This window comes from Wolffia australiana, chromosome 11 (genome assembly GCF_029677425.1).
Source record: "Wolffia australiana isolate 7733 chromosome 11, ASM2967742v1".
Taxonomy (NCBI): domain Eukaryota; kingdom Viridiplantae; phylum Streptophyta; class Magnoliopsida; order Alismatales; family Araceae; genus Wolffia; species Wolffia australiana.
This window is the reverse complement of record NC_135845.1, coordinates 5,768,369-5,795,762: the sequence shown is the minus strand read 5'-3', so window position 1 is coordinate 5,795,762 and position 27,394 is coordinate 5,768,369. Positions and strand designations below refer to the sequence as shown.

General features: G+C 39.8%; 3 protein-coding genes across 3 annotated transcripts; 2 read left to right on the top strand and 1 right to left on the bottom strand.

Annotated features, from left to right (window-relative positions):
• The first annotated feature begins 7,604 nt into the window (after nucleotides 1–7,604).
• On the top strand, nucleotides 7,605–12,187 carry LOC144709281 (Transport protein particle (TRAPP) component). The gene is made up of 4 exons (XM_078582779.1): nucleotides 7,605–7,803; nucleotides 11,491–11,608; nucleotides 11,717–11,921; nucleotides 11,997–12,187. Exons 1-4 carry the CDS (start codon nucleotides 7,652–7,654, stop codon nucleotides 12,023–12,025), a joined length of 504 nt encoding a protein of 167 aa, XP_078438905.1. The 5' UTR covers nucleotides 7,605–7,651; the 3' UTR covers nucleotides 12,026–12,187.
• Nucleotides 12,188–12,282: 95 nt separating this feature from the next.
• LOC144709283 (uncharacterized) lies at nucleotides 12,283–15,429 on the bottom strand. The gene is made up of 5 exons (XM_078582780.1): nucleotides 15,281–15,429; nucleotides 14,312–14,370; nucleotides 13,278–13,384; nucleotides 13,158–13,212; nucleotides 12,283–12,503 (listed from the first exon to the last, which is right to left on the bottom strand). Exons 1-5 carry the CDS (start codon nucleotides 15,323–15,325, stop codon nucleotides 12,404–12,406), a joined length of 366 nt encoding a protein of 121 aa, XP_078438906.1. The 5' UTR covers nucleotides 15,326–15,429; the 3' UTR covers nucleotides 12,283–12,403.
• A 4,551-nt stretch (nucleotides 15,430–19,980) lies between these two features.
• Nucleotides 19,981–21,579, top strand: LOC144709719 (chaperonin 60 subunit beta). Its single transcript, XM_078583341.1, has 2 exons — nucleotides 19,981–20,110; nucleotides 20,222–21,579. The coding sequence occupies exon 2, from the start codon at nucleotides 20,242–20,244 to the stop codon at nucleotides 20,383–20,385; it is 144 nt and encodes a 47-aa protein (XP_078439467.1). The 5' UTR covers nucleotides 19,981–20,110; nucleotides 20,222–20,241; the 3' UTR covers nucleotides 20,386–21,579.
• Nucleotides 21,580–27,394: the final 5,815 nt, after the last annotated feature.

Here is a 27,394-nt window from a genome sequence, read left to right as displayed (position 1 = left end):
GCCTCGATCCGTCACAGATCCAGACCCAATTGTACGACTCTACTAGAGACGTATAATCAGGACCCCACCCAGCTGGCAAATGCAGGAGTGGCATTTTACCGCTCGCTCCTATCCTCACAACCCACTATGGTTAGTGAGGACCTTCTCGCTTCTATCCCTCACTTGGTGACCGACCAGGACAGTGCCCTCCTCACAGCCATACCCACTCGAGCAGAGATCAAGGAGGTCGTTTTTTCCTTGGCTAGGAACAAAGCCCCCGGACCGAATGGATTCTCCGTGGAATTCTATACGGCTTGTTGGGACATCGTAGGCACCGATTTGGTGCTAGCTATCAAGGAAGTGTTTACGCGTAAAGTCTTCCCTCGCGGTTGGAAATCTACTTTTTTGGCACTCATACCAAAAGTGGCTCTTCCAACTACCTTCCAAGACTTTCGCCCCATTAGTCTATGTAATGTATGCTACAAAGTTGCATCCAAAATCATTACTAATAGACTAGGGAACCTCCTTGAGCGACTCATGTCGCATGAGCAATGTGGCTTTGTCAAGGGTCGACAGATCCACGACAACATCATGCTTGTGCAAGAGCTAGCCCAATCCTTGGACGCCTATATTCCAGGCTCAAATGCCATCATCAAACTGGATATGGAGAAGGCCTTCGATCGAGTCGAGAGGAATTTCCTCACCCTAGTGTTGCGCCACTTTGGTTTCATCACTGAGTTCATCGATCTTGTCGATGCTTGCATAAGAGAGAATCACTTCTCTCTTTTGATGGATGGAAACTCCACTGGGTTCTTCACGGCCAGGAGAGGTCTTCGCCAAGGCGACCCTATCTTGCCTACCCTTTTCATATTGATGGAAGAGGTCTTCAGTCGATCGTTCACCCATGCCATCGATCGCGGCCTCATCCAACCCTACTTTACGAAAAGGGGATGCCCGATCCTTTCACATTCTCTATTTGCAGACGATGCTATCCTCTTCCTCAATGGATCTAAAAAATCCATTAGGGAACTTATGAGCATCCTCCCGACATACGAGCAAGCTTCGGGCCAGCTCGTCAACGCCTCGAAGAGTAGCTTTATAGTTGGTCCTTCCACTACTATAAAGCGCACTCAGATCATTCAGCACTATACTCGATACTCACGAGGATGCCTTCCTTTTGAATATCTTGGATGCCCTATCTTTTTGGGACCCGCGAGGCACTACTACTTTGATACCTTGTTGGGTAAACTCCGAAAGAAACTAGAGGGATGGAAACTCCGTTTCCTAACACCCAGTGGGCGCATCCAACTTATTCGACACGTCCTCATGAGTATCCCATTGCACATGCTGGCGGTTCATTCACTATCTTCTGCGGTCCTCTGCTTAGTGGAACGACTATGCGCACGTTTCTTATGGTCCGGTCACCTCGCGGGAGAATACCGCCACCATTGGGTTTCTTGGGAGAAAGCATTTCGGCCGACGGACGAGGGGGGTCTAGGGATCAGACGCCTCACGGACGTCCAGGACATGGTTCAAAAGAAGCTCCTATGGAGATTGCGCACCACATACTCATTATTGGGTTGTCTTATTTACGCCAAGTATGGCAAGTGGGCCCATCGTGAGGCTGACATTCGGGGTCCTCAGCGATGGAGGCAGTGGTAGTGCCACTGGCTCCAGCTGGCCCCAGGTCACCCGCTGGCATATTGGCCGAGGTGAGATTAGCACCTGGTTTGATACCTGGCATGCTGACGAACCACTCGCGCGCCATCCACAGTTTATCCCACACGAGGTGCGACTAACAGTGGCACAACTGCTTAGGGGGAACACCCAACACCTACTGCGGGAGCATGGCCTCCCTCTCGATACGCTACGTGAGGTCCAGAGAACCTCACTCGGGTCCACCCCTGACCTTGCCATTTGGACGCTCACACCCAAAGGCACATGCTCTTGCAAATCTTCATGGGAGCATTATAGGGAGAAATCCCCCATCCAGCACTGGGGTCGCCGCATCTGGCATCCGGCGATCCTTCCTCGAGTTTCCTTTTTCCTCTGGAGACTCTTGCATCACGGCCTACTGACTGATGATCGTGTGACTCGTAGAGGTTACTCTCTCAGTTCCCGCTGTCACTGTTGTACCATAGTACCACACAGTGAGACCATGGATCACCTCTTCTTCCAGAGTGAGACATCACTCGCATGCTGGCACCTCGTCACTGATCGTTGTTGTCCACTGACTCCGTCTGAGTATTTTGGCAAGTTCCTTACCTCGCCAACACGCTCTACACGGAGCCCCATTCCACACATCACCATAGCCTATCTACTATGGGAGATATGGAAAGGGTGAAATTCTTCTCGTTTTGCAGGTACGCCCATGCGCGTCGTGGATATTATACGTCGAGTTCAGTTGTGGCTAAGGCGCATTCACCATCTACTTTCCCCTCGAGGCAGCACATCCACACTTGCTTGCGACCTTCTGCGTTCCGTGGGCATTCCGGTGACACCCGTCCCCATCCGCATTCAGTATCGGGTTGTTTATTGGCTAGCACCGCCAATAGGCATCCTTAAATTGAATGTGGACGGTGCTGCCAAAGGTAACCCAGGGCCCGCGGGGGGCGGAGGTATCCTACGGGACCATACGGGGAGCATACTCTTTGCTTTTTCCTCTTACTACGGCATATAAACTAATACAGTAGCTGAGGCTATGGCGATCCGTGACGGTCTACTCCTCTGTGAGAACGAAACCTTCACAATATCGTCGTAGAATCGGCCTTACAGATTTTAGTTGATATGCTTCGTCTAGGTACATGCTCCCAGTGGCAACTATACCGAGTATGGCAAGACATCATGCGGTGCCGACCTCGCACACGATGCTTTCGTCACCAGCTGCGAGAGGGCAATCAGATAGCAGATGCACTCGCCAACCATGCAGTACATGTACGAACCCCCTCCTCCATCTTCCTCTCTTCGCAGGCGTTCCCCAGATAGCTAGAGGCTATTATCGTGTCGATCGTCTCGCCATGCCGACCCTCCGCACACAGCGCATCCTCGTAAGCCCGTGAGATTGGAGGATTGCGTGAAACGCTGGAGCGAGAGCGGCAGACAGCGCCCGCCTCGACTAGAGACTTCACCACACCCTTCATCGACCCCATTCTACGGAGGAGAGGACATCTCCTGCACAACATCGTCATAGCAGGGCGGCTCCAGTGGGACGACGGCATACATACTTCCCCGAGCGCCTGCAAGGTATCATTTATGTATCTTTTCTTTTTCTCAACATGGGCGTGGACGAGTGGGATCCGAGTGTAATTGGGATATTTATACTTGCTCCACGCCTATAAACATTGACAAACACTTCACCATATAAATAAAATCCCCCTGGGTGGCATCCAGGGCACGAATGGATCGATCTACAGGCACAACCCCCGGGTTGGCCGTACCCGGCACCATGTTTTTTGCCAAAAAAAAAAAAAAAGAATCAAATGTCAACTAGTGGCATGGAGAAAACCCAAAAATATTTCAATAATACATATAAAATAAATTATAGAGTCACAAGTGTAAATAAAAATATGTTTCGGCTTATTAAAATCAAATCTTCATGAATATGATGTCGACAAATTCAGGAAAAATCATATTCAAGAAAAAAAAATATTATTTGGACAAGTAACATGGAAAATATAAAACCTGAAATGTATTAATAATCCATATAATATTAAACATAAAGGAAATATATATATATCATATTTTCTGACTTAGAAAAGTATTTTCTTAAGAATATGATTAACTCGCAAAAAATATTTAAAAATCAGAAAATTCAAAATGTTTATCTAAAAATCAATTTTATACTTTTGGGCTTAATATCATGCATATGTTGCTAATTTAATGCAAAATAATCATGTAAATATTGTCATGTTAAAATATAAATATTGCCAGTTATCAGTCATCTGAGTTAATACTAATGCATTTGGAAATCATCCAAGAACTCCTCCAATATTCTATTGCCTTGGTTTAGGACTTCTTCATATCAACTTCCTTGAATTGTCTCCTCTTTTACGAAGGGATTATTAGCTTATCTTGACCACTCTATCATCTTCGTGAACTTGTTTCTGCCCTTAGCTGAGACTTTTGGGAATTCCGTTAATACAAACTCATAGGTTATAGTCCAAGCACAACCATCCATTCAGAAGAAGTTTTTGATGTCTCGGGTCTAAGGACATCTTACACAACCGTGACGTTAATCAACATGTTTGACTGTGTGGTTCCTACAAATCGATTCAGAGGTTCAGACAAATCAATTCAGTGAACTCTTTTTGATAAAAATCACCCATAATCCATCTTGATTCCATTTCATAGATCAATAATACATGAGGGTGCCATGGCAATGGAAACTAATTGTTTTGTTCCTTGTATCATTCTTGATGGTGATGTAAAGACTCTAAATACAATAAGCTCCCTCTATGGCTCAAGGAACTGGACAACAAGGTAAGAAATACTAACTCAATGCTGGAAGCCCTAATGAAAATTTAATTTTACAGGCGATAAACCATAACTCTACCTTCATGTCAATAAATCCTTATGTGCAGTTGTGAATCATAGAATGACAATGATGTCCTTGACATGCAAAGTGGGCTAGGTAAACAACAACATGGAAATAGTTGTATCATGCATAATGGGCCCCATGAATTTCATAACTTTATTTCACAAATATCTCCTGAATTCCATGCCTTGATATTTTGTAATATACTGCATGTAAATTCTTTTTATTTCTACAAGCTTTAGTTATAAAAGTTTAGTAATAAAACGCTTTATCCAATGTTAACCTTTATATCTAGATGGTAAAAATTTGGGGAAATAACTCGGAAGTTTAGTATTTTAACTCAAATATATCTAAAATTTTTCTGGATTCAATTATTTTTCTACCATGGGATGTAGAATATTTGAGCAGCGCTGAAAAGCAATGTCTCTGTCTTTCATAAAACTGTACCTGAATCTTTATTCTTATCTCTATTTGTATTTAAATCTCTATCTCTATCTAACTTTATCTTTGTCTCTAGCTGATGTTAGTGTTGTTGGAAATAATCAGGTTGAACAAATTATTTTGGGAGCATGTGAGGGGAAACTAAAAAGTTTGAGGTTTATTTTCCTTTATTTCTTTATATTTTTTCCATTTTAAGCATTTCTTTAAGGTACTTGTCTCCTTTGCCTCGGTTTAAACCCTATATCGTCCTTGACAAATATATAGAAGTTAACTTTGTGTTCTTCCCTCCTAGTTGCTGTCCAAGTCAGGAAATCAATAGTAAAACCTTGCAGACAATCAAATATCTATGAGTTTGTGAGCATATTAACTTGCCTTTCTCATTCTCTTTATCTTTACACCTGCATCATCTCCATCTCTACCACTTGCTATTGTACCTATAATATTTGTTCCTCAATCATCAATCATATGCAATGCTGTAATAAACAATGTATAAGATTTCCTTCTCCTAAATCTCATGTTTTATGTCTCTTTTTCTTGGTCCTCGTTCCATGCATCAATTTCTATATCTCTCTTCATTTTCCCTCAATGGGGACATAGATAGATAGATAGATAGAGAGAGAGAGATTGAAAGAGAGAGATAGAGATGGGAAGATAGTTAGAGAGAGAGATTTGGAGATAGAAAGAGATATAAATATATGGGGAGACAAATAGAGACAGATGGGAGAGAGAGATCTGGGGAGATAAACAAATAGAGAGATAGGGAGATTGAAAGAGAGAGAGAGATGCGAAGATGAATAGATCGATAGATAGGGATGCTGAAAGAAAAAGAGATGGGGAGATATATATATATATATATATATATATATATATATTGGGATATAGAAAGATATGGGACATAGATGGATAGAGAGAGAGATTGGGAGATAGAAAGAGATGGTAGATAGATAGAGAGATACTGGAAGATAGAAAGAGATGGGAGATAAATAGATAGATAGATAGATAGATAGAGAGACTGGGAGGTCGAAAGCGATGGGAGATAGATAAATAGATAGATAGAGATTGGGATGTAGAAAGAGATGCGAGGTCGATAGATAGATAGATATAGATTGGGAGGTATAAAGAGATGGGAGGAAGATAGATAGATTAAGAGAAAGAGAGATTGGGAGATATAAAGAAATGTGAGATAGATAGATAAATAGAGAGAGAGAGAGATTACAAGATATAAAGAGATGGGATGTAGATAGATTGATAGAGAGAGATGGAAGACAGATAGATAAATAGGGAGAGAAGGAGATTTGAAGATATAAAGAAATGGGAGATAGATAAATAGAGAGAATAAGAGATTGGGAGATAGATAATAGAGAGAGAGAGAGATTGGGAGATAGAAAGAGATAGGAGGGGCGGAGAGATGAGGAGAGAGAGATTGGGAGATAGAAGGAGATGGAAGGGAGGCAGAGATGAGGAGAGAGAGAGAGAGAAATTGGGAGATAGAAAGAGATGGGAGGAACGGAGAGATGAGAAGAGAGAGAGAGAGAGAGGGAGATAGAAAGATATGGGAGGGAGGGAGGGATGAGGAGAGAGAGAGATTGGGAGATAGAAAGAGATGGGAGGGAGGGAGAGATAAGAAGAAAGAGAGAGAGAGAGAGAGAGAGATTGGGACATAGAAAGAGATGGGAGGGAGGGAGAGATGAGGAGAGAGAGAGAGAGATTGGGACATAGAATTAGATGGAAGGGAGGGAGAGATGAGGAGAGAGAGAGAGAGAGATATTGGGACATAGAATGAGATGGAAGGGAGGGAGAGATGAGGAGAGAGAGAGAGATTGGGACAGAGAATGAGATGGGAGGGAGGGAGAGAAAGAGAGATTGGGACATAGAATGAGATGGGAGGGAGGGAGAGATGAGGAGAGAGAGAAAGAGAGATTGGGACATAGAATGAGATGGAAGCGAGGGAGAGATGAGGAGAGAGAGAGAGAGAGGGGGACAGAGAAGGAGAGGGGGGAGAGGGAGAGAGAGAGAGAGAGGGAGAGAGAAAGAGAGGGGAGGGAGGGAGAGAGGAGGAGAGAGAGAAAGAGAGATTGGGACATAGAATGAGATGGAAGCGAGGGAGAGATGAGGAGAGAGAGAGAGAGATTGGGACATAGAATAAGATGGGAGGGAGGGAGAGATGAGGAGAGAGAGAGAGAGAGAGTGGGACATAGAATGAGATGGAAGCGAGGGAGAGATGAGGAGAGAGAGAGAGAGAGAGATTGGGACATAGAATAAGATGGGAGGGAGGGAGAGATGTGGAGAGAGAGAGAGAGATTGGGACATAGAATGAGCTGGGAGGGAGGGAGAGATGAGGAGAGAGAGAGATTGGGACATAGAGTGAGAGGGGAGGGAGGAGAGATGAGGAGAGAGAGAGATAGATAGATTGGGACATAGAATGAGAGGGGAGGGAGGGAGAGATGAGGAGAGAGAGAGGGAGAGATTGGGACATAGAATGAGATGGGAGGGAGGGAAAGATGAGGAGAGAGAGAGAGATGGGTATAGAGAGAGAAAGAGACTATTAATGTTTTTTGCGGGGCCCATTTTAATGGGCCACCAAAGGGTCTTATTCCAAGTACAGGCCCTTTCTTTGTCGGCCCACCAGTATAATAAGAGGGTCGGATCTGTTATCGTTGCCGTTGGATCTCGAGCAGAGAGAGCAGCGCTCGGAAGATGGCGAGGGAGGTCGCCGAGAGCTGCGTCGAGGGGATCGTCATGGAGATGGTCTCCTCCTACTCCCACAACTTCTTCGCCTCCAAGACCGATCTCGCCGCCCGGCGGATCGAGGCTATTGGCTACCAGGTTGGCCTGCAGCTCTCAGAGAGGTGAATCCTCCCTTTTTTCCTGCCCTTAATCGCCGTTTTTTACGTAATTTTTCATGCCCTTTGACTAAATTTCTAACTTTTATGTAGTTTAAATCGCTTTTCCACTCTGTGATTTGTGTTGTTAGTGTTGATGTAGTGGTGAATACTCCTTGTTCCCGGCCTTGATCGCTGTTTTTGTTTAGTTTTTCGTATCGTTCGATTGAATTTGAAACTTTTACTCGAGTAGAAATCACGGTTTTATATTGTGATTGTGTTATTAAAATTAATGGAGAGGTGAATTCTCTTTGTTGTGGGCGTTGATCGCCGTTTTTGAGTTGTTTTTCTCATTAGCTGATAAATTTTCTTCATGAGTAGAAATCACAAGTCTACCATGTGATTGGCAATGATTAAGTTAATGAAGAGGTAAATTCTCGTTGTTTTTGGGCCTTAATCGTCGTTTCCCGAGTGCTTTTTTCATATCTGTTAATTAGAAGTAAAATTATACCAGACTAGTCATCATGGTGTACCCTGTGATTAGTTATATTAAAGTTGATGGATTCTGGTTCTGGGTACGCTTTATAATCAAGGTAGTGGGTACCCTGCTACTTTGCTGATCATTCAAGCTGATGAAGATTTTGATGATTTTTACTGGCGCTGTTCACTCCGGTTTATTTTGCTGATTGAGGTTCCGGTTTTTTTCTCCTTTAGTGATTTTCTACCATAAGATGACAGGTTTGCTGACGTTCAATACCCTTATTTTTATTGAATTAAATTAAAATTTATTTGTTGCGTCTAAACGGGAGGTACAAGAGTTGCAGAATGCTTCTAGTTCTTAGAGCAAAGCTTTTAGGTTTGGAATTTACATCTATGGTCTCCTAGTGATTAACAAGATTGCACCCGTCGAACACCATCTTTTAAGTATAATTCTAGTTTTTTATTTTTTTGTCAATTCCATCTGTTTTAATCCGTTTATTCAAAAGCTAATAGTGCACTTTTGAAATAGCTTTTGGGATGTTGTTGATGTTTGCTTGGAAAAATCTCTGTTGTGCTCATCCAACTAATCCTGGGATATTCGTTTTGATCAAGATCCTTGTCCCTCAAGTCTTAGAATCCAGACTTTCTAAAAACAATTGGTGATTAGATAAGTGCAGCGGCGATTTGATTCAAAGAATTTGCAACTCTAGACAAGGTCACTCAAAGAGCGCATCTAGAAGAAAAAACCACAGCGTCATTTGTTCAAGTATCATAAGATTCTCTTGTTTTCTCTTGGTTATCTTTACGACTTCATTTATTAGCTCTGAAATGGAAAAATTATCCCGTTTTATCTTGGATGTTTGGTTTGGTCCTTTCTAAATTTGATTATTCTATGGATTTTCTTTGGGCTGGCTGGAAGTCATGATCAATGAAAAACACACTCAAGGTGCAAGGATCAATGGTTTTTTGTATTGCACTTGGACAGTCCTGTAGTTTATCAAGAAAAGAACATGGGAAAGGTGGTGAAGAGTAGTTGGACGACAGGGAAACTAACATTATATGTAAATTAAGCATTATACAAAAAAATGTTTTGAAAGAATAGGCTTAAGGGATTCTGGAAGTCCTCGACCTTCGCAGTCCTTAACTTTTATGGGCTGATAATCAATTTAAATAATCTCTCAACGATCCGAATGCCTCGATCTTGCCTTAGGTATGATGTCATGTCTCTACGCATGGTTTTCCAAAAAGCAGTCCCCCTCAAACAGTCCAAATACAAAGACAAGATAGACACTCATCATCGTCCACCGATTACAGTGAGATGGACTCTCCTTTATCTTTGACTGCGAAGAAGATGACATTTTTATCGTCATCAATGCCATTCCTTGTACAAAATGATTAGAACAATGACAACCTCGTCATCCTCCACTCGTCCTCGTCGTCAGAGAGGAAACCCTAATGGAAACCAAGCTTCAACTGTGATGAGGATAATGAGGGAGGAAGAGGAAGAGGACTAGGAGTCAGAAGGACTGCCCTATTTACATTGTTATTTCCTTTTTAATGTTTACTTTCTATTTTTTGTAATTTTCATTTTTAGACCTCACTATCGGCCCAATACCTGTATCTTTTAACCTGGTATTTAAACCAGGCTTGAATAGTGAACAATAGAGGGTTTTCTGTTGTTAAAGAAGAAGCCTATTCTCGTTTTAGGGTTTCCAGTCTGTTGGAGACACTTATGTCCATGGATGTCACTAGGATAGGGGAAGATTTCCTGAAGTTGAGAAAGAAGAGCTGGGAGAGAGTTTTTGGATCATGCAAACTTGGAGGAGACCGATAAGAACCTTGGAGTAGCTATTAAGATCAGAGGGGCCTTTCAGGGAGGGCCAGAAATGATGAATGTGAGACGTATGGATCAGAGACGAGGGGGAGATCTGTCTAGAGGGGAGATCTGGTGAAGATCCAGTGATAGAAAGATGATCACAAAGAGTTGGTTATTGTAAGAATTGACAGAGTAGAGGGATAAAAAATTGAGTGAGATAGTTAACGAGAACAGCCCTCCTTCATGGTAATTTGGGATCAGGAAAGAACTATTTAGTTCTGGTTGGCTTAAATGGATAAGATCCCATCTGAGAAAGAGGTGACGCAGGGAATCCAGAGGCAAAATCTATGAGTTAATTCATCAAATAGTCTAAAGTTCTTATACCAGATGCCATCGAAGTATGGTTAAAATATATGTAACCCTCCCCTACGGAGGTGAGAAGAAGTTGAGGTGCCACTGATATCTTAGTGATCTTTCTTTATTATATCTGTAAATTTAGTCCTTTGCTTCCTCGTCATTATAATAATTCCTTTACGCAATTCAAAACTATGATGAATAATTATAATAAGCCTGGCAGGAAAAAACTTAATCATCTAACCATCATTGTTTTAGTAGCTCTAGGCTGGGTCTGGCCCAATTCCGTGACAGGCCGACTTTGATAGGCCTGAGCATTGCGATACGTACCTTGATCTAGGTTCGTATCAGAAGGAGGGTAGAGGGCGGGGCGAGGTAGACGTTCCCCGGGTAGAGAGGTGAAATGGGAAGGATCGGGAGGAGGCCGAGCAGAGGGGGTAGTGTTCGGCCAAGGATGAGCCGCCTGATGACGTGGTGAAGGGTTGACGATCACGGGGACGGGGATCGTCGGAGACTAGAAGAGAACCGAACGGCAAGGGTAGGGATCGGATTGGAGGGGAGCTGTCTGAAGATCCGGTGAGACGATCACGGGGTTAGGGGATCGCTGGACGGTCAAGGGGACGGGACCGAGATAGGGAGGAACGAGATAGTGAGCCTAGAGGTCTATCTTACCTTAAGTCTTGACTGCCCTCCCCAAAGGAGGGCTATACATGTTTATAATAAAAGCAAACAATCTACCCTAAGCATGATATGACTAATATGCCCCTATTGGACTAAAACGCCTAAGATACCCTTGGGGTTATAGGATTCTATCACATTGTCCCTCACCTCTTTGACGATAAGTCCTCCAGATCTTATCAGAAACTTGACTTCATCAGCTATTCTATGTGGCGAACTCGAGCCTCGAAAGACACGAACAGCCGTCGAATCTACACTTGATCTGATAGAAGAGCCATGTGTTATTCACTTCCTTATGCCCTGTCAATTTTCATCTGTCGTCTTGTCAACAAGGGGAATTTTAGTTTTTTTTATCTTTATAAACAAAACATAATGAAAAATTCCAGGTACACGATGGAGCGGCCGCGGTTCACCGACAATCTCGAGATCATCAAGTTCATCTGCAAAGAATTCTGGTCAGAGCTCTTCAAGAAGCAGATCGATAACCTCAAGACGAACCACAAGGTGCGTGATAAAAGAAAAAAATAAACTCTCAAAAGTCAGATTTGTTTTTATTAATGCTTCTTGACTTGAATTTTTATATCTGTTTTATCATATGCATATTTCTGGCAGGGAACCTTTGTGTTGCAGGATAATCGGTTCCGGTGGCTGACGCGGATATCCGTGGATCAGTCTATCGACGGCCAGGATTCGGACAGCAAGGCGGCCCAGGCAGCAAGCATGCATCTTTATTTCCCATGTGGGATTATCCGGGGGGCCCTCACCAATCTGGGTATCCCGTGTGCCGTCTCCGCCGATATATCCAACCTTCCTGCTTGTGAGTTCTATCATCCTCTTCCTCGGCTTCTGATTGGTCGACGTCATTTTCTGATGCCGGCTCTCACCTTGGCAGGTTCCTTTGTTGTTCGCATAAAGCCGTGAAAAATGGGAGAAAAAGGAAGAAAAAGGCATTATCTGGGTAAATCTGACAGGTTTGGGTATTTGATTTAAACAGAATAACAAGATCATATATGCTTTTTTTTTCAAATTATCTTATTTCATTTTTGTATAAAGTACTGGCTTTCTATCTCTCCCTTTGCATGATGCCTCCTAGCATTCAAATATCATAAGCATAATCTTAGGTCAGATAAACTTTGGAAAACTTCAAGATCTGATGCAACCCAGGATGCATATCAATGGGTATGAATTCCTCTAACCTTTCATTCTTGGATTTATGTCGATCGTTCGATCATGATCTGATCATAAACATTATGATGGTTCAATGAAAAAAAAGATTGAGTGTCGAGTAATAACTGGTGGCTATCGCTCTCTCTTGGAATTATGCCTCCGGGCCACTGGAAAAGCTCCTGCGCCGGGCGACCATGTCGCCTGTTCTATGAACGATCTCGTGCACGGCCACCTGGCCAAGAAAATTTGAAATCAGCCCAAATCTTCATGATCATGATAGATTATAAAACATTAAGTTAGTTCAACATTTCGGCAAACCATGGTTCGATGCATTTAGGTATATTAGGAAGAATGAGTACCCAGGTTCAGCACTCGTCAATAGTCGTATTGACGTCATTGATCCTTGTATTATGGACGATGGACAGTTGGCGGTAACGTTGCAAGATCACCGTCAACAGTTAACGTTGAAACCGGCCACCAAAACAAACCCTTAATTCGATAATTTTTTTATTAAAAATTGTCAACTACGCCAAGTTCACTGGCCCTCGTTGATGTTGACGACGTTCGACAATCTTTTCTGAAATCGATGGCATGGAGTGCCGTTGATGGTGACGTTGACGAAACATCATCTACTTGTCAACAGCATCGTCAACATCACGCTACATTGCCATCAACCCTATCTCTAACCTTCCATCTGGAAATTTTGAATGAGCAAATAATTCAATAAAAAAAAACTTCCATCTGGATGGCTGTTTCTCTCTCTAGGAAATAGTTTTTTTTTCTTTAAAAAAAAAAGATTTCCTAGAGAGAGAAACAGCCATCCAGATGGAAGCTTTTTTTATTGAATTATTTGCTCTCTCTAGGAAATAGTATCTTCAATCATTACCTGCCAGCCTTGATGGTTTCACCATCAATGTTCATTTCTTGGTCGAATACGTCCCCTGGAAAACCAAATGAAGTGATAGAGAGAAAATCACAAGACGAAGACGGGATGAAGGTAGCAGACCTCCGTCCAAATCCTTCCTGGAGAAGTACTTGGCTTTGAGCCGTCTAGCGTAGGCGGTCTGGTATCGGCTGTACTTCTCCCTGTGCTCCGCCGCACTGGCGCTATCCCTTAACGAGGATTCGATCAATATCATCAATGTTTGTTCATCCAAATTTGATAAAAACATGGATTCTGATCAAGTTTTTGATACATTCTTGGTAAAAAAAATTTCTTCCTTTGACGAGGATGAGATAAAGTTCATACATCTTTGTTTATCATAACTTGATGCAATCGTGGATTCCTACCAAGATTAAATAAATGTATAGTTCCCAAAAATATTGATAGGAGCAGAGAAATCGTGAAAATTCCTCTCCTTAGCGAATTTGAAATCAAGATCTTGAATCTTTGTTCATCGGAACTTGATGAAATCGTGGTTTCCATCCAGTTTTTTAATAAAATTTCTTCCCTAAGAGAGGATGATATCAAGATCACGAGTGTCTATCAAATTTGACAAGATCAGTTTTTCTATAAAAAAAAGACCGTCAAGGTTTAATCATCAGAATTTAATAAGATCTTGCACTCCTACCAAGTTTTTTTTACAACTTTATGTAATAAAAAATGGACGGAACACGAAACTAATGTGCATATCTTGTATTAAAGAGAATGAGAGCGAGATCATATTTCTTGCTCATCAGAGTGTCGATAAAAACATGGATTCCAACCATTTTTGTGAGCAGTTCACAATAATTTGGTAAAAAAATTTAATCCGACGAGAGCACGCAAGAGAAATCTTCCCCCCCAGAAGTAAAATTTCAGTCTGGCAGCATGATTTAACCGAGAGAGCAATCCATAAACCACAAGATCTGTCTGCGAGTTCAGTTTGATGAATAAATTTTAATTTCTAGTCTTCAGGATCAAACAATCATCTACAAATCACGTAATTGAGATCTCGAACGAGTGTAATTTATTTAATTTCAATTTTAATTTCGAGCAATCATACATTTTAATTTATTTACTCGTTAGAGAAGGATGGCGATCGGAGATGAGACCTTTACCAGGGCGGCAGCGGCAACATTTCCCTCTCGCCTTCTAGTGGCGCATCAGCCATAATCACCTGATAAAAATCACAAAATGAAGAGGAATTGAATCATTCACAAGAGAACACGGAAGAACATGGAATTGAATCATTCCGGGACTTTTTTTTTGGAAAGATCATTGATTCTTATTCCGGGACGAAATTCTCTCGATCGATGAACATGTGAAATCTAATTTTCTAATTTAAATTTCTAATCTATGAACAAGTTAATTTTCTAATCGCACAGCAGAAGAGGCTTAAAAATTAAATCTAGTGCCCTAGATTTGGAGACAATGGAAAAAATAAGGAAATCGAGGATCCGGAAAGGGAAAATTTCAAAACCCTCGTTATCTTTGGAATATTAACAATTGGCGAGTCCAGAAAGAAGGACGAGAAACCAAGCTAGGTTTCTAGAAATGGAAACAGATTGCGGTGAAAACTAGGAAATAGAGGATCTGGAACGGTGGAAACTGCAAATCCGTGCTATTTTTTTTCGAATAACAATCATCTGCGGATTTAGAGACCGAGATAGATAGAGAAAGAGAGAGAGATAACTTGATAGATAGAGGAAAATTAGGAAATCGAGGATCTGGAACGGTAGAAAATCCACATCCTTGTTATCTAACGAATAAAAAGGTAAAAAAAGGTAAACAAAACTTTTGATATGGAGACCGAATTGGAAAATTTCAGGAAATCGAGGATGCGGAACGGTACAAACTCCAAATCCTTACTATAACATCCATTGGCGGAACTAGAGAGAGGAGAGATACGTAGATTAAAAAAAAACGATCAGGAAATCGGGGATCTGGAACCGTAAAACCTCCCTATCCCTCTAAATCTTTCGAATAACAGCAACTGGGGGATCTAGAGAGAGATTGAGCGATCGATAGAGGGAGATTGAGCGATCGATAGAGGGAGATTGAGCGATCGATAGAGAGAGAGGAGATACCTCAGGCGCTGGTTGTGGAGTTTTGGGAGAAGCAGAAGCCGCCATTGAATTGCAGGAAAGAAGAAGACGACGAGAAGGAAGAACCGGCGGGAAAGACTGCGATCGTCCGCCTGTTAAATAGTTCGCAAATCCATGGCATATCAGCAATAATATTTTTGGGGGGGTTTTCTCGTAAATAATCTTGTTAGATGGTGACTATTACTGAGTGAGGGTGACTTAAAAGAGACTGCAGTGAAATGTAAAAGATTCAGATGGAGAGACTACAAGAATGTAAGAGAGAGAAAGTGAGTGAGAGAGAGAGAAAGAAAAAGAGAGAGACTGTGTAAGAGAGATAGATAGGGATCGGCTGTTCCTACATCCGATATCGGCCAACCGATATCTGATATCCGGTAAATGACAAGGCGGTTTCTGATATCGGATATGGGATATCACACGCATACCGACATCCTTATCGATAACGGATATCGGGACAGATATCGACTAGGCAAGGGACGAGGTCGATCTCGGAAACCGGATACCGGAATCTGACATCTGGATATTGATATCCAGTAACAAGAGGAAAAAACAGTATGGAACATGATTTTAGATGTTTAACGGTAACAACACTGAAATCTTTCAAGTATAATATATCTCATTTTAACTCCGAAGCCTATTGTCACATATGGAAGAAAATGAAAATTTTGAAGCGTAGATATTAAATGAGATAATAATATACATAAAAAATTCTATTATCCATATGGAATCCTATTATCTTAAACTCTGAATATTATTTCCCATATGGAAGAAAACAAAAATTTTGAAGCGTATATATTACAATAGATAAAAATATACTTAAAAGTTCTCTTCTTACCTGCTGGCCAACGGTTTTCCTCACCAAACCATTGCACAATGACAGCTTCAACGAATAAATGTATTTTTACAACCATTCTATGTTGGATATCGAAACCCAATATCCAACTCAGATATCCGATATCGTCATCCTTTCCGAGAGACAGAAGTGGATGATGACATCGAAACGGATGATGATATCTTTATCGGTACTGTAGCAACAGATATTGGATATCGTGATCTGATATCCAGATAACGGTACTGTAGCAACGGATATCAGAAATGTGATTTCTAATATCTGATTCAGCATCCATCCTGATACTATAATCCAATGTCGATATCGGGATGGGCGAACACTAGCGATAGATGACTTAGCAGAAGCCCGTTTAGTCCCATTATGTTCATCCTAAACCATTGTCAAGTCTCCGTCCTAAAACTTTACAGACAGTTCTCCGTGCCGCGAGGGCTCTCTAGTGAGAGCCCAACAAGTTTAGCCGCGTGGCATCTCTTCCTGAGCTTAATGTGATTACAGAAGAAACCAAGAGTTCCTGTAGTAAAGATAATCTTATTTTAGCTTCAAAAGTTGTATATACCCAGTGAAACACATTTACTTGTGTCCAATGAGAAAAATTGTTTTGGACAAGCAGAGCTAAACGGGGAGCCATGGGAACAGATCCAGTGGAGACGAGGTGGGACATTAAAATAGTGTAGATGAGTAGCTTCGGGTATGGTCCATGCTTTATTAGGCATGCTCAAATTCTCAAGCCCAGCAGACCATGAATTATATGAATTATCTTTTTTATCTGTTATCAATTAAGTTAATTAATATCAATACCTGATCTTACTGAAGCCTCGTTACCGGCTCGTTATAGCTCCATTTGTTTACATAAAACTACTATTTTATATTTTGTTTTTAAAATTATATATAAATATTTTACCTATAGCCAGCACTCATACCTCTCTTGACCTCTCTCTCCATGTATGTGTGTATCTTTCCATCTGTCATGCTCTCCTATTCTCCATTGTCTCCCACTTTCATCGTGAGACTTTAAACATTTCAAGTGAAATAACATATATAGTCCTAAAATATTGAACCAATCAACATATATCTTGGAATTTAGAAGCCACAATTAGAGAATGATGGGTTCAGTCTCAGTTTTTAGCAAATATGTACCACTATACCAAAAGATAAGTCAAGTCTTTGATTGTCTCAGTCTGGCCTAGGACTGGTTCGTCCATTCTTTGTCCGATCATGACAAATTCTCAGTATCATGGTCATAGAACGTGAAAAATGAAACAATAAAAAGTGGATATTAAATGATAGGCCTACAATATAAGAAATCGTTTGACAAATCTAAATGTTCATATGTTAGAAGAACTGGTAACCTCTGATAGTATTATAATGTAGTGAAAATTTATCGCTGAATCATTTAATTAGATGTATAACAAATATACAATGAGACAAGTTATCAATTAGATCGGGAAATAATCAAATAACCTTCTCTCAGAATGTTCATGTACTTTATCAACTTTTGCAGAGTCAAAGATCATTTGATAATAAATTAAAGAATTTAACTTAATTTTTTTGTTTGAATATATTAACAAATCCAAAGATTATATTCAGCAAAAGCACAAATAGACCAAGGATTCAGTTCAGAGAAATTATCATGATAGTCCCAATGGTTAAAATGTGACCACTAGAGTATTCAGTCAGTTCCAAGGGTTTAGAAAGTCATGAATTTATGGCATCATTCAAGAGATGATTTGTCAAAAATTTGAACTCGGAGTCCGTTAACATTGACAAATAATGAATAAAACGAATAAATATTTATTGAATCTGAGTAAATAACACCACTGAAAAAGCCAAAGTTTAATTTTAACTTCAAGAGAATTAAGACACAAATCTTATTTGGTAAACTGAGGATACAAAGACCAGGTCATTACTTCATAAGATGAGGAATAGATTTTTCACACTGGATATTTGGAATAGAATATCACCAAATAATTTGGATAGACTCAAGAAAGAAATAGTAGATGTCATAGAATTTACCTAATGATATAAACTAAAAGATTTAATACAGAATATAACATAATTAAAAATATACCATGATTTACATAATGATATCAAAAAACCAATTCAATAGAATAGATAACATAATTACGTATCTGACTATTTATAGAATGATATAAATGAAATTGCACATAATTCGGATGCCTTATAGAATGCTATAGGAGACTGGATAAAATCAATACGAAATCACAGATGTCTAATTATTTATGGAAGAATATCACCAAACAGAATTAGTAACATAATTAACTAAATTGCATAGATATTAAGAGTTCCAAAATAATATTCTCTAACAGGGAGGTGACCGACCTTCGAAGGTGGTGTGGGTGGCAAAAAGCAATATGTTGTTTTTTACTTGATAAAATGTTAATTATATGTCGGTCTTTGGTCTGGTATGACTTTTGAAGCAAATCCATGCTAAAAGTTTGGTCCACACTAAAAAGCAGTGGCTAGAACAACCATCTCTCTCCGTCTACATCTTCCTTTCTCTTAATATATTTTTATCGTCTTTTGTGCCTATCACTCTCTTCTTACAGGTATCTAGGGTTAGCAGGGAATACTTCTTACTTTTGGGCTTGATATTCCAAAAGTCATATGAGCATTTGATCCACTCGTTTATTATCATGAACACATTTACTGCTCGTAAATTCCAAAAAAGAAAAACCCCCAACCGAATACTTCTTAAGATTACCCAGCTCCTTTGAATGAGCACTACGATAGTAGCTTTCGATGTAGACCCTAGAAAAATCTTTCACCCTCTGAGAAGTAAAAACCTGTGATTCTCTTAACAGGTGAGTAGAAAAAAAATACATGTCCATAAAATCTGGGAACTATCATTCTACCTGTCTCTCCCCTCCTCTCTCTACCTCCCTCTATTTCTTCCATCCTCTCTCCCCTCTCCCCTCTCTCTAACTTTATCTCTTCCATCCTCTCTCTCTCTCTACCTCCCTCTATCTCTTCCACCCTCTCTCTCCCCTCTCCTCTCTCTCTACCTCCCTCTATCTCTTCCATCCTCTCTCTCTCTTCCTCCCTCTATCTCTTCAATCCTCTCTCTCTATTCACTCCATCTCTTCTATCCTCTCTCTCTACCTCATTCTATCTCTTCTATCCTCTCTCTCTACTTCACTCCATCTCTTCCATCATCTATCTCTACCTCACTCTATCTCTTCCATCATCTCTCTCTACCTCACTCTATCTCTTCCATCCTCCCTCTCTTCCTCACTCTATCTCTTTTATCCTCTCTCGCTCTACCTTACTCTATCTCTTCCATCCTCTCTCTCTACCTCACTCCATCTCTTCTATCCTCTCTCTCTCTCTATCTCACTCCATCTCTTCTATCCTCTCTCTCTACCTCACTCCATCTCTTCTATCCTCTCTCTCTACTTCACTCCATCTCTTCTATCCTCTCTCTCTCTCTACCTCACTCCATCTCTTCTATCCTCTCTCTCTACCTCACTCCGTCTCTTCTATCCTCTCTCTCTCAACCTCACTACATCTCTTCCATCCTCTCTCTCTACCTCACTCCATCTCTTCTATCCTCTCTCTATACCTCACTCCATCTCTTCTATCCTCTCTCTCTCTACCTCCCTCTATCTCTTCCATCCTCTATCTCTACCTCTCCTCTCTCTATACCTCCCTCTATCTCTTCCATCCTCTCTCTCTCTACGTCCCTCTATCTCTTCCATCCTCTCTTTCTACCTCTCCTCTCTCTCTACCGCCCACTATCTCTTTCATCCTCTATCTCTACCTCACTCTATCTCTTCCATCCTCTCTCTCTACATCTCTCTCTCTCTCCTCTCCTCTCTATTTCTATCTTCTCCAGCTCTCTTTCTATCTTCTCAACTATCATTCTAGCCCAAGCCCGAATAATTTTTCTTCCCCAACACGCGACACCCATCACAGCGACGTGTCAGCAGTGAGCAGTCCCCCGAAAAGTGAGAAAACCCTCTCTCTTTCTCTCTCTATTTTATCTCTCTTCCCTCGATCTTCTCTCTCTATCTTCTTGCGTTTATCTCTCTATATTTTCTCTCTCTTATCGTGGGCAGCTGAGGAGATTTGGGGGAGGATGGTGGGGTGGGGGGCGTTGCAGGGGGCGATGGACGTGGCGGTGGCGGGGGTGTCGGCGGCGGTGGGTGCGGGGATTTTCCTCCTCGTTGCGTCCGTCTTGTGCACTGCGGCCTTCATCAACAACTCAAGAAATACAGCCTGACTACCCTCTGAATCTTCTCCTCTCTTGGCGTCTCCCCAGAGCTCTATTTGTCACAGAAGAGAGAGATAGAGATAGATCGATGAGAGAGAGAGGGGAGAGGGGAGAGGGGAGAAAAGAGAGGTAGAGAGAGAGTGTGGGAGAGAGAGAGGTAGAGAGAGGAGAAGAGAGAGAGGGTGGGAGAGAGAGAGGTAGAGAGAGGAGAACAGAGAGAGGAAGAAAGAGGGGTAGAGAGAGGGAGAAAGAGAGGTAGAGAGAGGGAGAAAGAAAGGTAGAGAGAGGAGAAGAGAGAGAGGGAGAAAGAGAGGTGGAGAGAGAGAGGGAGAAAGAGAGATGGAGAGAGGAGAAGAGAGAGAGGAAGAAAGAGGGGTAGAGAGAGGGAGAAAGAGAGATGGAGAGAGGAGAAGAGAGAGAGGGAGAAAGAGAAGTAGAGAGAGGAGAAGAGAGAGAGGGAGAAAGAGAGATGGAGAGAGAAGGGAGAGAGAGAGGAGAAAGAGAGGTAGACAGAGGATGGGAGAGAGAGAGGAGAAAGAGAGGTAGAGAGAGGATGGGAGAGAGAGAAGTAGAAAGAGAGTTAGAGAGAGGATGGGAGAGAGAGAGAAGGAGAAAGAGAGGTAGAGAGAGGATGGGAGAGAGAGAGAGAGAAGGAGAAAGAGAGATAGAGAGAGGAGAGGAGAGAGAGGATTTGAGCGAGATAGGGATAGATAGATCGATAGAGAGGGAGAGGGGATGGGGGCGAGATAGATATAGATAGATCGATATAGAGAAAGAGAGAGGGAGAGAGGATGAGAGCGAGTCAGCGAGATAGATATAGATAGATCGATAGAGAGAAAGATAGAGAAAGAGAGGGAGAGAGGGAGGAAGACAGAGGAGAGAAGAGAGAGAGAAAGGGCGAGGATAGGGGAGAGAGAGAGAGAGAGAGGTAGAGAAAAAGAGAGGATGGGAGAGAGGTAGACAGAGTAGAGGAGAGAGAGAGAGAGATGGAGAGTGGGGGAGAGAGAGTTGAAGCTAGAAACTTGCAGCAATGTATTTCACAAGTTACTTCAATGTTAATTTCTGTTGGTTGTCTGCTTACCTTCCGAGTAAATTTTGAAGATATCATCAAGTTGTATGCACGCTATGTATTTGGTAACAAAATTATATGGATGTATAAGATTAAAATTGTAGAGATAAATTATATGTATCGGTTTGGGTTTTTGGGACTGTTGTGTTGACTAGGTCATTTTATTTATTTGGCTGATAACAGCCCTGTTCAATGGTAGATGAAGAGAGGTTTTATAATACGGTAATTTTGTTTGGGGAGATGAGAGGATTACCTTAATTAATTATAATCTTCTCAGCCGCCTTTGTTTGAACCACCAAGATAGCCCCCTCTATTTCTTCTGAACCTTGATTGGAATGAAATTTTGGAAACATAACATAATTCTGTCCCATCTGTCATTACAAGAGATATCTCTCTTTGTATTCTCTGCTGTCTACTCTTAGCCATGGATTCCTTCTCTGTTATTGATATCTGCATCATTCTGTCTGGCATATTCATCATATACATAGAGATATTATATCATATTTTCCCTCTTCCATTATTGCATTGAAATAGGATATCCTCTATGTTTTCATGGAATGAAGGGTTATCTTATTCATCTGAGTGTCCACGATTATCATAAAAGGGTGTCAAAGTTTGAATCCAAAATCAGATTATTTATGGCATTTTCATGTAAGCTTCTCACATCAAAGTACAAAGTAAAGAGAAGGGATTTATATGGAAAAGACTGATCATAATTTTTTTAATAAATCATACATTTTTTGACGTTCATACTAAGAGTTGAAATGTGTTTATCATCAATTATGTTTATGTTTAGCCCTCCATAATTAATGCCATGTGAGATAAATCTTTCCCCCATAATGACTGATTGGGCTTAAAATACATGTGGGCTTCTATTCTATAAGGAGAAATTGGGTCACAATATTTCGCATTTATAATATCCTTCATTGATGAACCTTTTTTAGTCCTATAGAGTGAGAAATAAGTCTCAAAATAGAGAACATGGGAAGTTGATTTTAAAGTATTATCATAAGGCTCCAAATAAAATGCCTAGCTTAATAAGCATTACTAGTGAACCCTATGTTTTCACTACTTTTATAGCAGTAACCATCACAATTCAAAGGGCTACAAGTTTGGATCCATGAGAGAGTCAGAAGTATCAAAATGAAAATGAAAACTAAGAAAGAGCCTAGCGTAGTCCCACATAAAAAACATTAAGAATAATATTTTTAATATGTTCAATGAGAATATATCTTCTACGAGTATATATCTTTCTGTAGAAGTTTTCATCTTAAACTCTTCATTATCAATAATTAATACCGTCCCAAATAGGAATTCCTTCTCTCCTCAATGTCCTTCAAAATTTGGAGTTAAATAATGGGACGTTTGAAATACATATGAAAATAAATTATTTACTTTAATGGGTACTTCAAAGGATAATCATGAACTAAAGATTAAGAGAACGTGGAAGAATGATGAAGAGACTTGATGATCATGCTTTATTGATGCCAACATTATACTAATTAAATTTGTGGTGTTTTATGAAATAAATCTATAAAGAACAGCAGCAGTGTTTATTTTTTACAATATATGGTATGGGATCTGTTCCTGATCACCTATATTCATCCCGTAAAAACAAATACTTTTAAGCATCTTATAGACCCCTGGTCTACATTTCATCTACATTAAATGAGGGGTTTGAATGAAAACTGTAAGGACTTTTACCCCTTTTTATACCCACTTATCTCGTTTGGTCATGATTCCTATCAGAAATGAGATTAATTTTGATCATAGTCACACTTAATCACCAGTACCACAGTTTCATATGGAAACATAATCAAGTAAGGGTTTCAATTGAAGACATTTTTTTGTTTAATACCATGATGGAATCAAAATTAAGCCACATATGTTTCACAAATCCATGAATTATGGGACTTCATAAAAAATATGTTAATACCCTTAGTACACCAACTGTTGTGTATTTTCCCTTTTCGAAATTATAATGAAAGATGGGAAACATGAACTTAAAATTCTAGTTGTGAAATTGGTGAGTAACTTTTTATAAGCTTGGTTGTGTTTACATCATTGCATATTTCTGTCTTATCACTTAGCAAAATCGAAAATTGAAGTTCATCGACTTTATGTAAATGCGTGAATTTTGGTGAATTTATAAATATAATTTAGTAAACTCATGATCAACATACTTTAAAGGGAGGAAACATCATAAACACATGATCATTTAATTAGGATAATCTAATATGTCAAATACATTAATTGAATGGATGTGTCACCCTAGGTCAATGGAGATGCAATGAGCTACTGGACTTTGCAAGTTAGGTCAACAAGCCAAACATACATATTTTGGCCCCATATTTGAATGCTCAACACTAGAATGATTATTTGAAAAAAAGCAGAGTTTTTTTTTTATCAATTTGCATATGTTTGACCAATCAAACACATTGACCAATATCCAGTTTCCGGTTTTGGGCCAACTACGCTCAATTTCATTGAACATTTTCTATAGGAGCCTATATATCTGAAAAATGTATTACATTGAAATAAAAAATTACTTATTCTTAATGAACTATCTAATCAATTTATGTCAGCATTTTATGACCTGTTATTTGCTGTGTAGATATGCCAAAAGTGTCAATTGACATCGGAGTCTCATTTTGGGTCAATAAACTACTACTTTAATGAATAATTTGCACAGGAGAAAATATATTGAATTAGTGATTTCTTAAAATGAATTTTTTTCTTATTAAGTAAGCAATCCAAGAAGAGTTTTATGCATTTTTGTTATTTGTATTACGGTGGGGGTTGGCACAGAAAAATAGACAAAGGTACGTAGGTTGACTGTTCACCATCCTAATTTTAATTTTTTATGTTTTTTTATGATATGTTTGTGGATAATTTCACAGGATTTCCGCGGTTTACAATAGATTATCTCACGAATCTTGAACTTGGTGATGAGACTCGTAAACGTAGGCTTTAAATCATTTCTAACCTGAAATGGCAGCCATATATCTCTTTCATTAGAAGGGCACGTGCCTTGCTCTGAAAATTCTAACTCACATTTTAAAAGTATTTAAGGTGGTAATTAATGGTTATTGATGCATATTAAAGGTGGGACGTCCTTCCAAAAGGATGCTTTCATTGATATTAATCTTTTAACATCCTTAATTACACATTCATCACTATCTCTTTGCCAAATTAAATTCCATGATTAAGGTGCTTCTTTGGATATCCTAAGGCACCATTCTAATTCTGAAATCGAGTTGTAAGTTCCTGCATTTGCAAAAGAAAAGAAAATCCCATTTTGTGCATTTAAAGCTTCTCCATCATTCTTTCACTAACGCATTCCTCGAAGTTGAGACAGAAGATTTTGGATCATCTTCCAAGATCTATTTTTCTTTCTAGTAAATTTTATTTTCTTTGTTTTTAGCATATGTTTCAGGTCACCTACCAGGTCACTGGCCATGAGAAGAAGAGGAGAGAAGGTCATTCATCAAAGGAGAGGGAGGAGTAGGCCAGGTTTCAATGCACAGACAAGGTGTACAATTCATACTCATTTTTTTCTTAACCCATCAATCGCATCATTTGTGGGGAGGTAATTATTGAGGAAGAATTTTGAGGGTCTGATCTCAAAAATTTTGACAAGTAGAGAGAGGAAGATTCACCTATTAATAGTGGGCATTCAAATAAACCTAGTGAAGGAGAAATTTGTTGAATGAGATTGAGCATTATCTCTGATAGGAAATTTCATTGATCCCCTTTTTGTATCAAAGAGATCCAATAGATGATTTTGTGGATTGATGGTGAGCATTATCTCAGTGAGGAAATTTAATTTATCGAGATTGTGTATCAAAAATAACCTAGAGATGAAAATTTTTCATTAATATTGAGCTTTAAAGTGAACCTAGATAGAGGAAAATTTGTGGATTAAGATTGGGCATGTCAGGAAACCTAGAGGAAACTTCATTGACTGAGATAGAGCTTAAGTGTGGATCTAAAAAAAAGGGAGGGAGAAGATATTATATGCATTGATATAATATCAATCTGATTGATTCAAGGTTCTATTTCGATATTTTAAGGAAATATTATCATATTAATCTGTGGAGTAATATTTAAGGTCAGTTTTAGGGACATGGATAATATTAACTGAATCAATTTAACGGATACTATTGAGTAATCATAAGTGATTTTGGGTGGACCAAGGTGAGTGAAGCTTGGTAGGCCATTCATAGGTCCTTTTTGGGTCAAGTTGGTAAATCAAGGTGAATCTTTGCGAATGATGAGTTTTGAAAATGCAAGGAGCAAGTTAACATAAATGACATAAAGTTAAACATCTCAAAATGTATCATTTAGTTGTCACTATTTTCATTCAATTGATTTATCTCAAGTAGTTAAGGAAATTGAGAAAATTTCCTAGGCTAGAATAAAGGGTTCAATCTAGTGATCTGTGTGGTCAACACAGAGGTTGTGTTAACCTCTCTCATATGGTTAAGTAATACTAGTGAAGATATATACATGGTATGAATAGATGTAGATGGAAGAGATATGCATCCGACAAGGCTAAGTGGGCCACGAGTGGCAGAGTCTTCCCCAACTCTTTCTTTATTTTATATCTGTCCTACCCTTTTTTCGAAGAATTTTTTTGGAGGGATTTTAACTCAGGTTAGGTTTCAAGTAAACTCAGTGAAAGGATATCCCAGGGACTAGAGTAAAGGACTAGGCCTAAATTGCCTAAAAATCACCGTGTCAGGAAGGGGATTTATGAAGAAGAAATTAATTTTTTTTTATGAAGACGAAATTAGACTGATATTTTACGATAAGGCGGGACGGGGAATATAATAAATTATGTAAAAAACAGGAATAGGTGAAGAAAAACGAGAATAACATGAAAATGGATAAATATTTCAGTGGATGGATAATTTTGATAAAAAATAATAATGAGCAGGACGAATAATGAGTATAAACTCATTTTAATTGAGTCCAAATAGGACAAGAATCAGTAGCATAAATGAAATTAGTGCAAAACAGGAATGTTGTAAGGATTCAAACATAATCTCTAGAAATATCTCTAATACATCACGAATTTATAGTTTGTCAGAGCTCACGACACATGCACTACAAAAGTGATTTTAAAATGATATGTGATTCCCAAACAGATGATAACCCATGGTGGTAAATCGTGGCCCCCATATCCTCTGGTTGATTGACACTGATTGCCCAACCAACCTGATTCGCTCTTCCCAACCTAATTGCCTGACCAATATAGTAATCTCTAATACATTCATTTTCACCCCAAAAAGGTCAGAGATCCAGTAAGCTTTTTCCTTCAACCTGTATCAACCAAAGCATCCAACCATGATTGTTCGAAATAGGAATTAGAAAAAGGGGGGATTGTGATACTGTACATATAGTTGGATTTTCAGGCCAATCAGATATCCCATGATATTTTACCACTACTTGATGGCATGAGCCCTAGGAGGCCCATTTTCATTGCATTGTATTGTGACCTTGAAATGGCTAGGGCATGAAATGATTGACTGGCCTTTGATCATCATCTTCCAGTGTCTACTTCACATAATCTGTCACTTTAAGTGAATAAAAGCATAAACTGTTACTTAGGTTTGAAAACTTAGCTCAGTGTGCTGCCCGCTTGTCCACAGGTGAGCCTAATTTTTAAGCATAACATTCCAAATCACGTTTTGAATTGTAAAGTTTTACTGGCATATCTGAATTGCCTTCTCAAAAACTCAGTGATATCTCTTATATTGGACGTTTCAGAAAAAAATATAGCAAGATATCAAATGGTATGCACCATGTTGTAAAATCATTAAATATCCTTACAAAGGTTGCAATTACGTATGTCTCCCCTTGTCTGCATGTGGCTCATTTATCTTTGCATCCTGCACTTTGGCACCCACTGGGCATTGTCTTGGCTTCCTTGATCTTCCATCTTTA

Bases quoted from the DNA above. Each gene is read 5' to 3' on its own strand.
- LOC144709719 (XM_078583341.1), top strand. From the start codon at position 20,242: ATGGTGGGGTGGGGGGCGTTGCAGGGGGCGATGGACGTGGCGGTGGCG.
- LOC144709283 (XM_078582780.1), bottom strand. From the start codon at position 15,325: ATGGCGGCTTCTGCTTCTCCCAAAACTCCACAACCAGCGCCTGAG. The intron at 13,213-13,277 runs GTCTGCTACCTT...TTGGTTTTCCAG, and splicing joins CAGGAAGGATTTGGACGGAG to GGGACGTATTCGACCAAGAA. The intron at 12,504-13,157 runs GTAATGATTGAA...TTTCTTGGCCAG, and splicing joins GAAACCATCAAGGCTGGCAG to GTGGCCGTGCACGAGATCGT.
- LOC144709281 (XM_078582779.1), top strand. From the start codon at position 7,652: ATGGCGAGGGAGGTCGCCGAGAGCTGCGTCGAGGGGATCGTCATGGAG. The intron at 11,609-11,716 runs GTGCGTGATAAA...TATTTCTGGCAG, and splicing joins ACCTCAAGACGAACCACAAG to GGAACCTTTGTGTTGCAGGA. The intron at 11,922-11,996 runs GTGAGTTCTATC...TCACCTTGGCAG, and splicing joins TATATCCAACCTTCCTGCTT to GTTCCTTTGTTGTTCGCATA.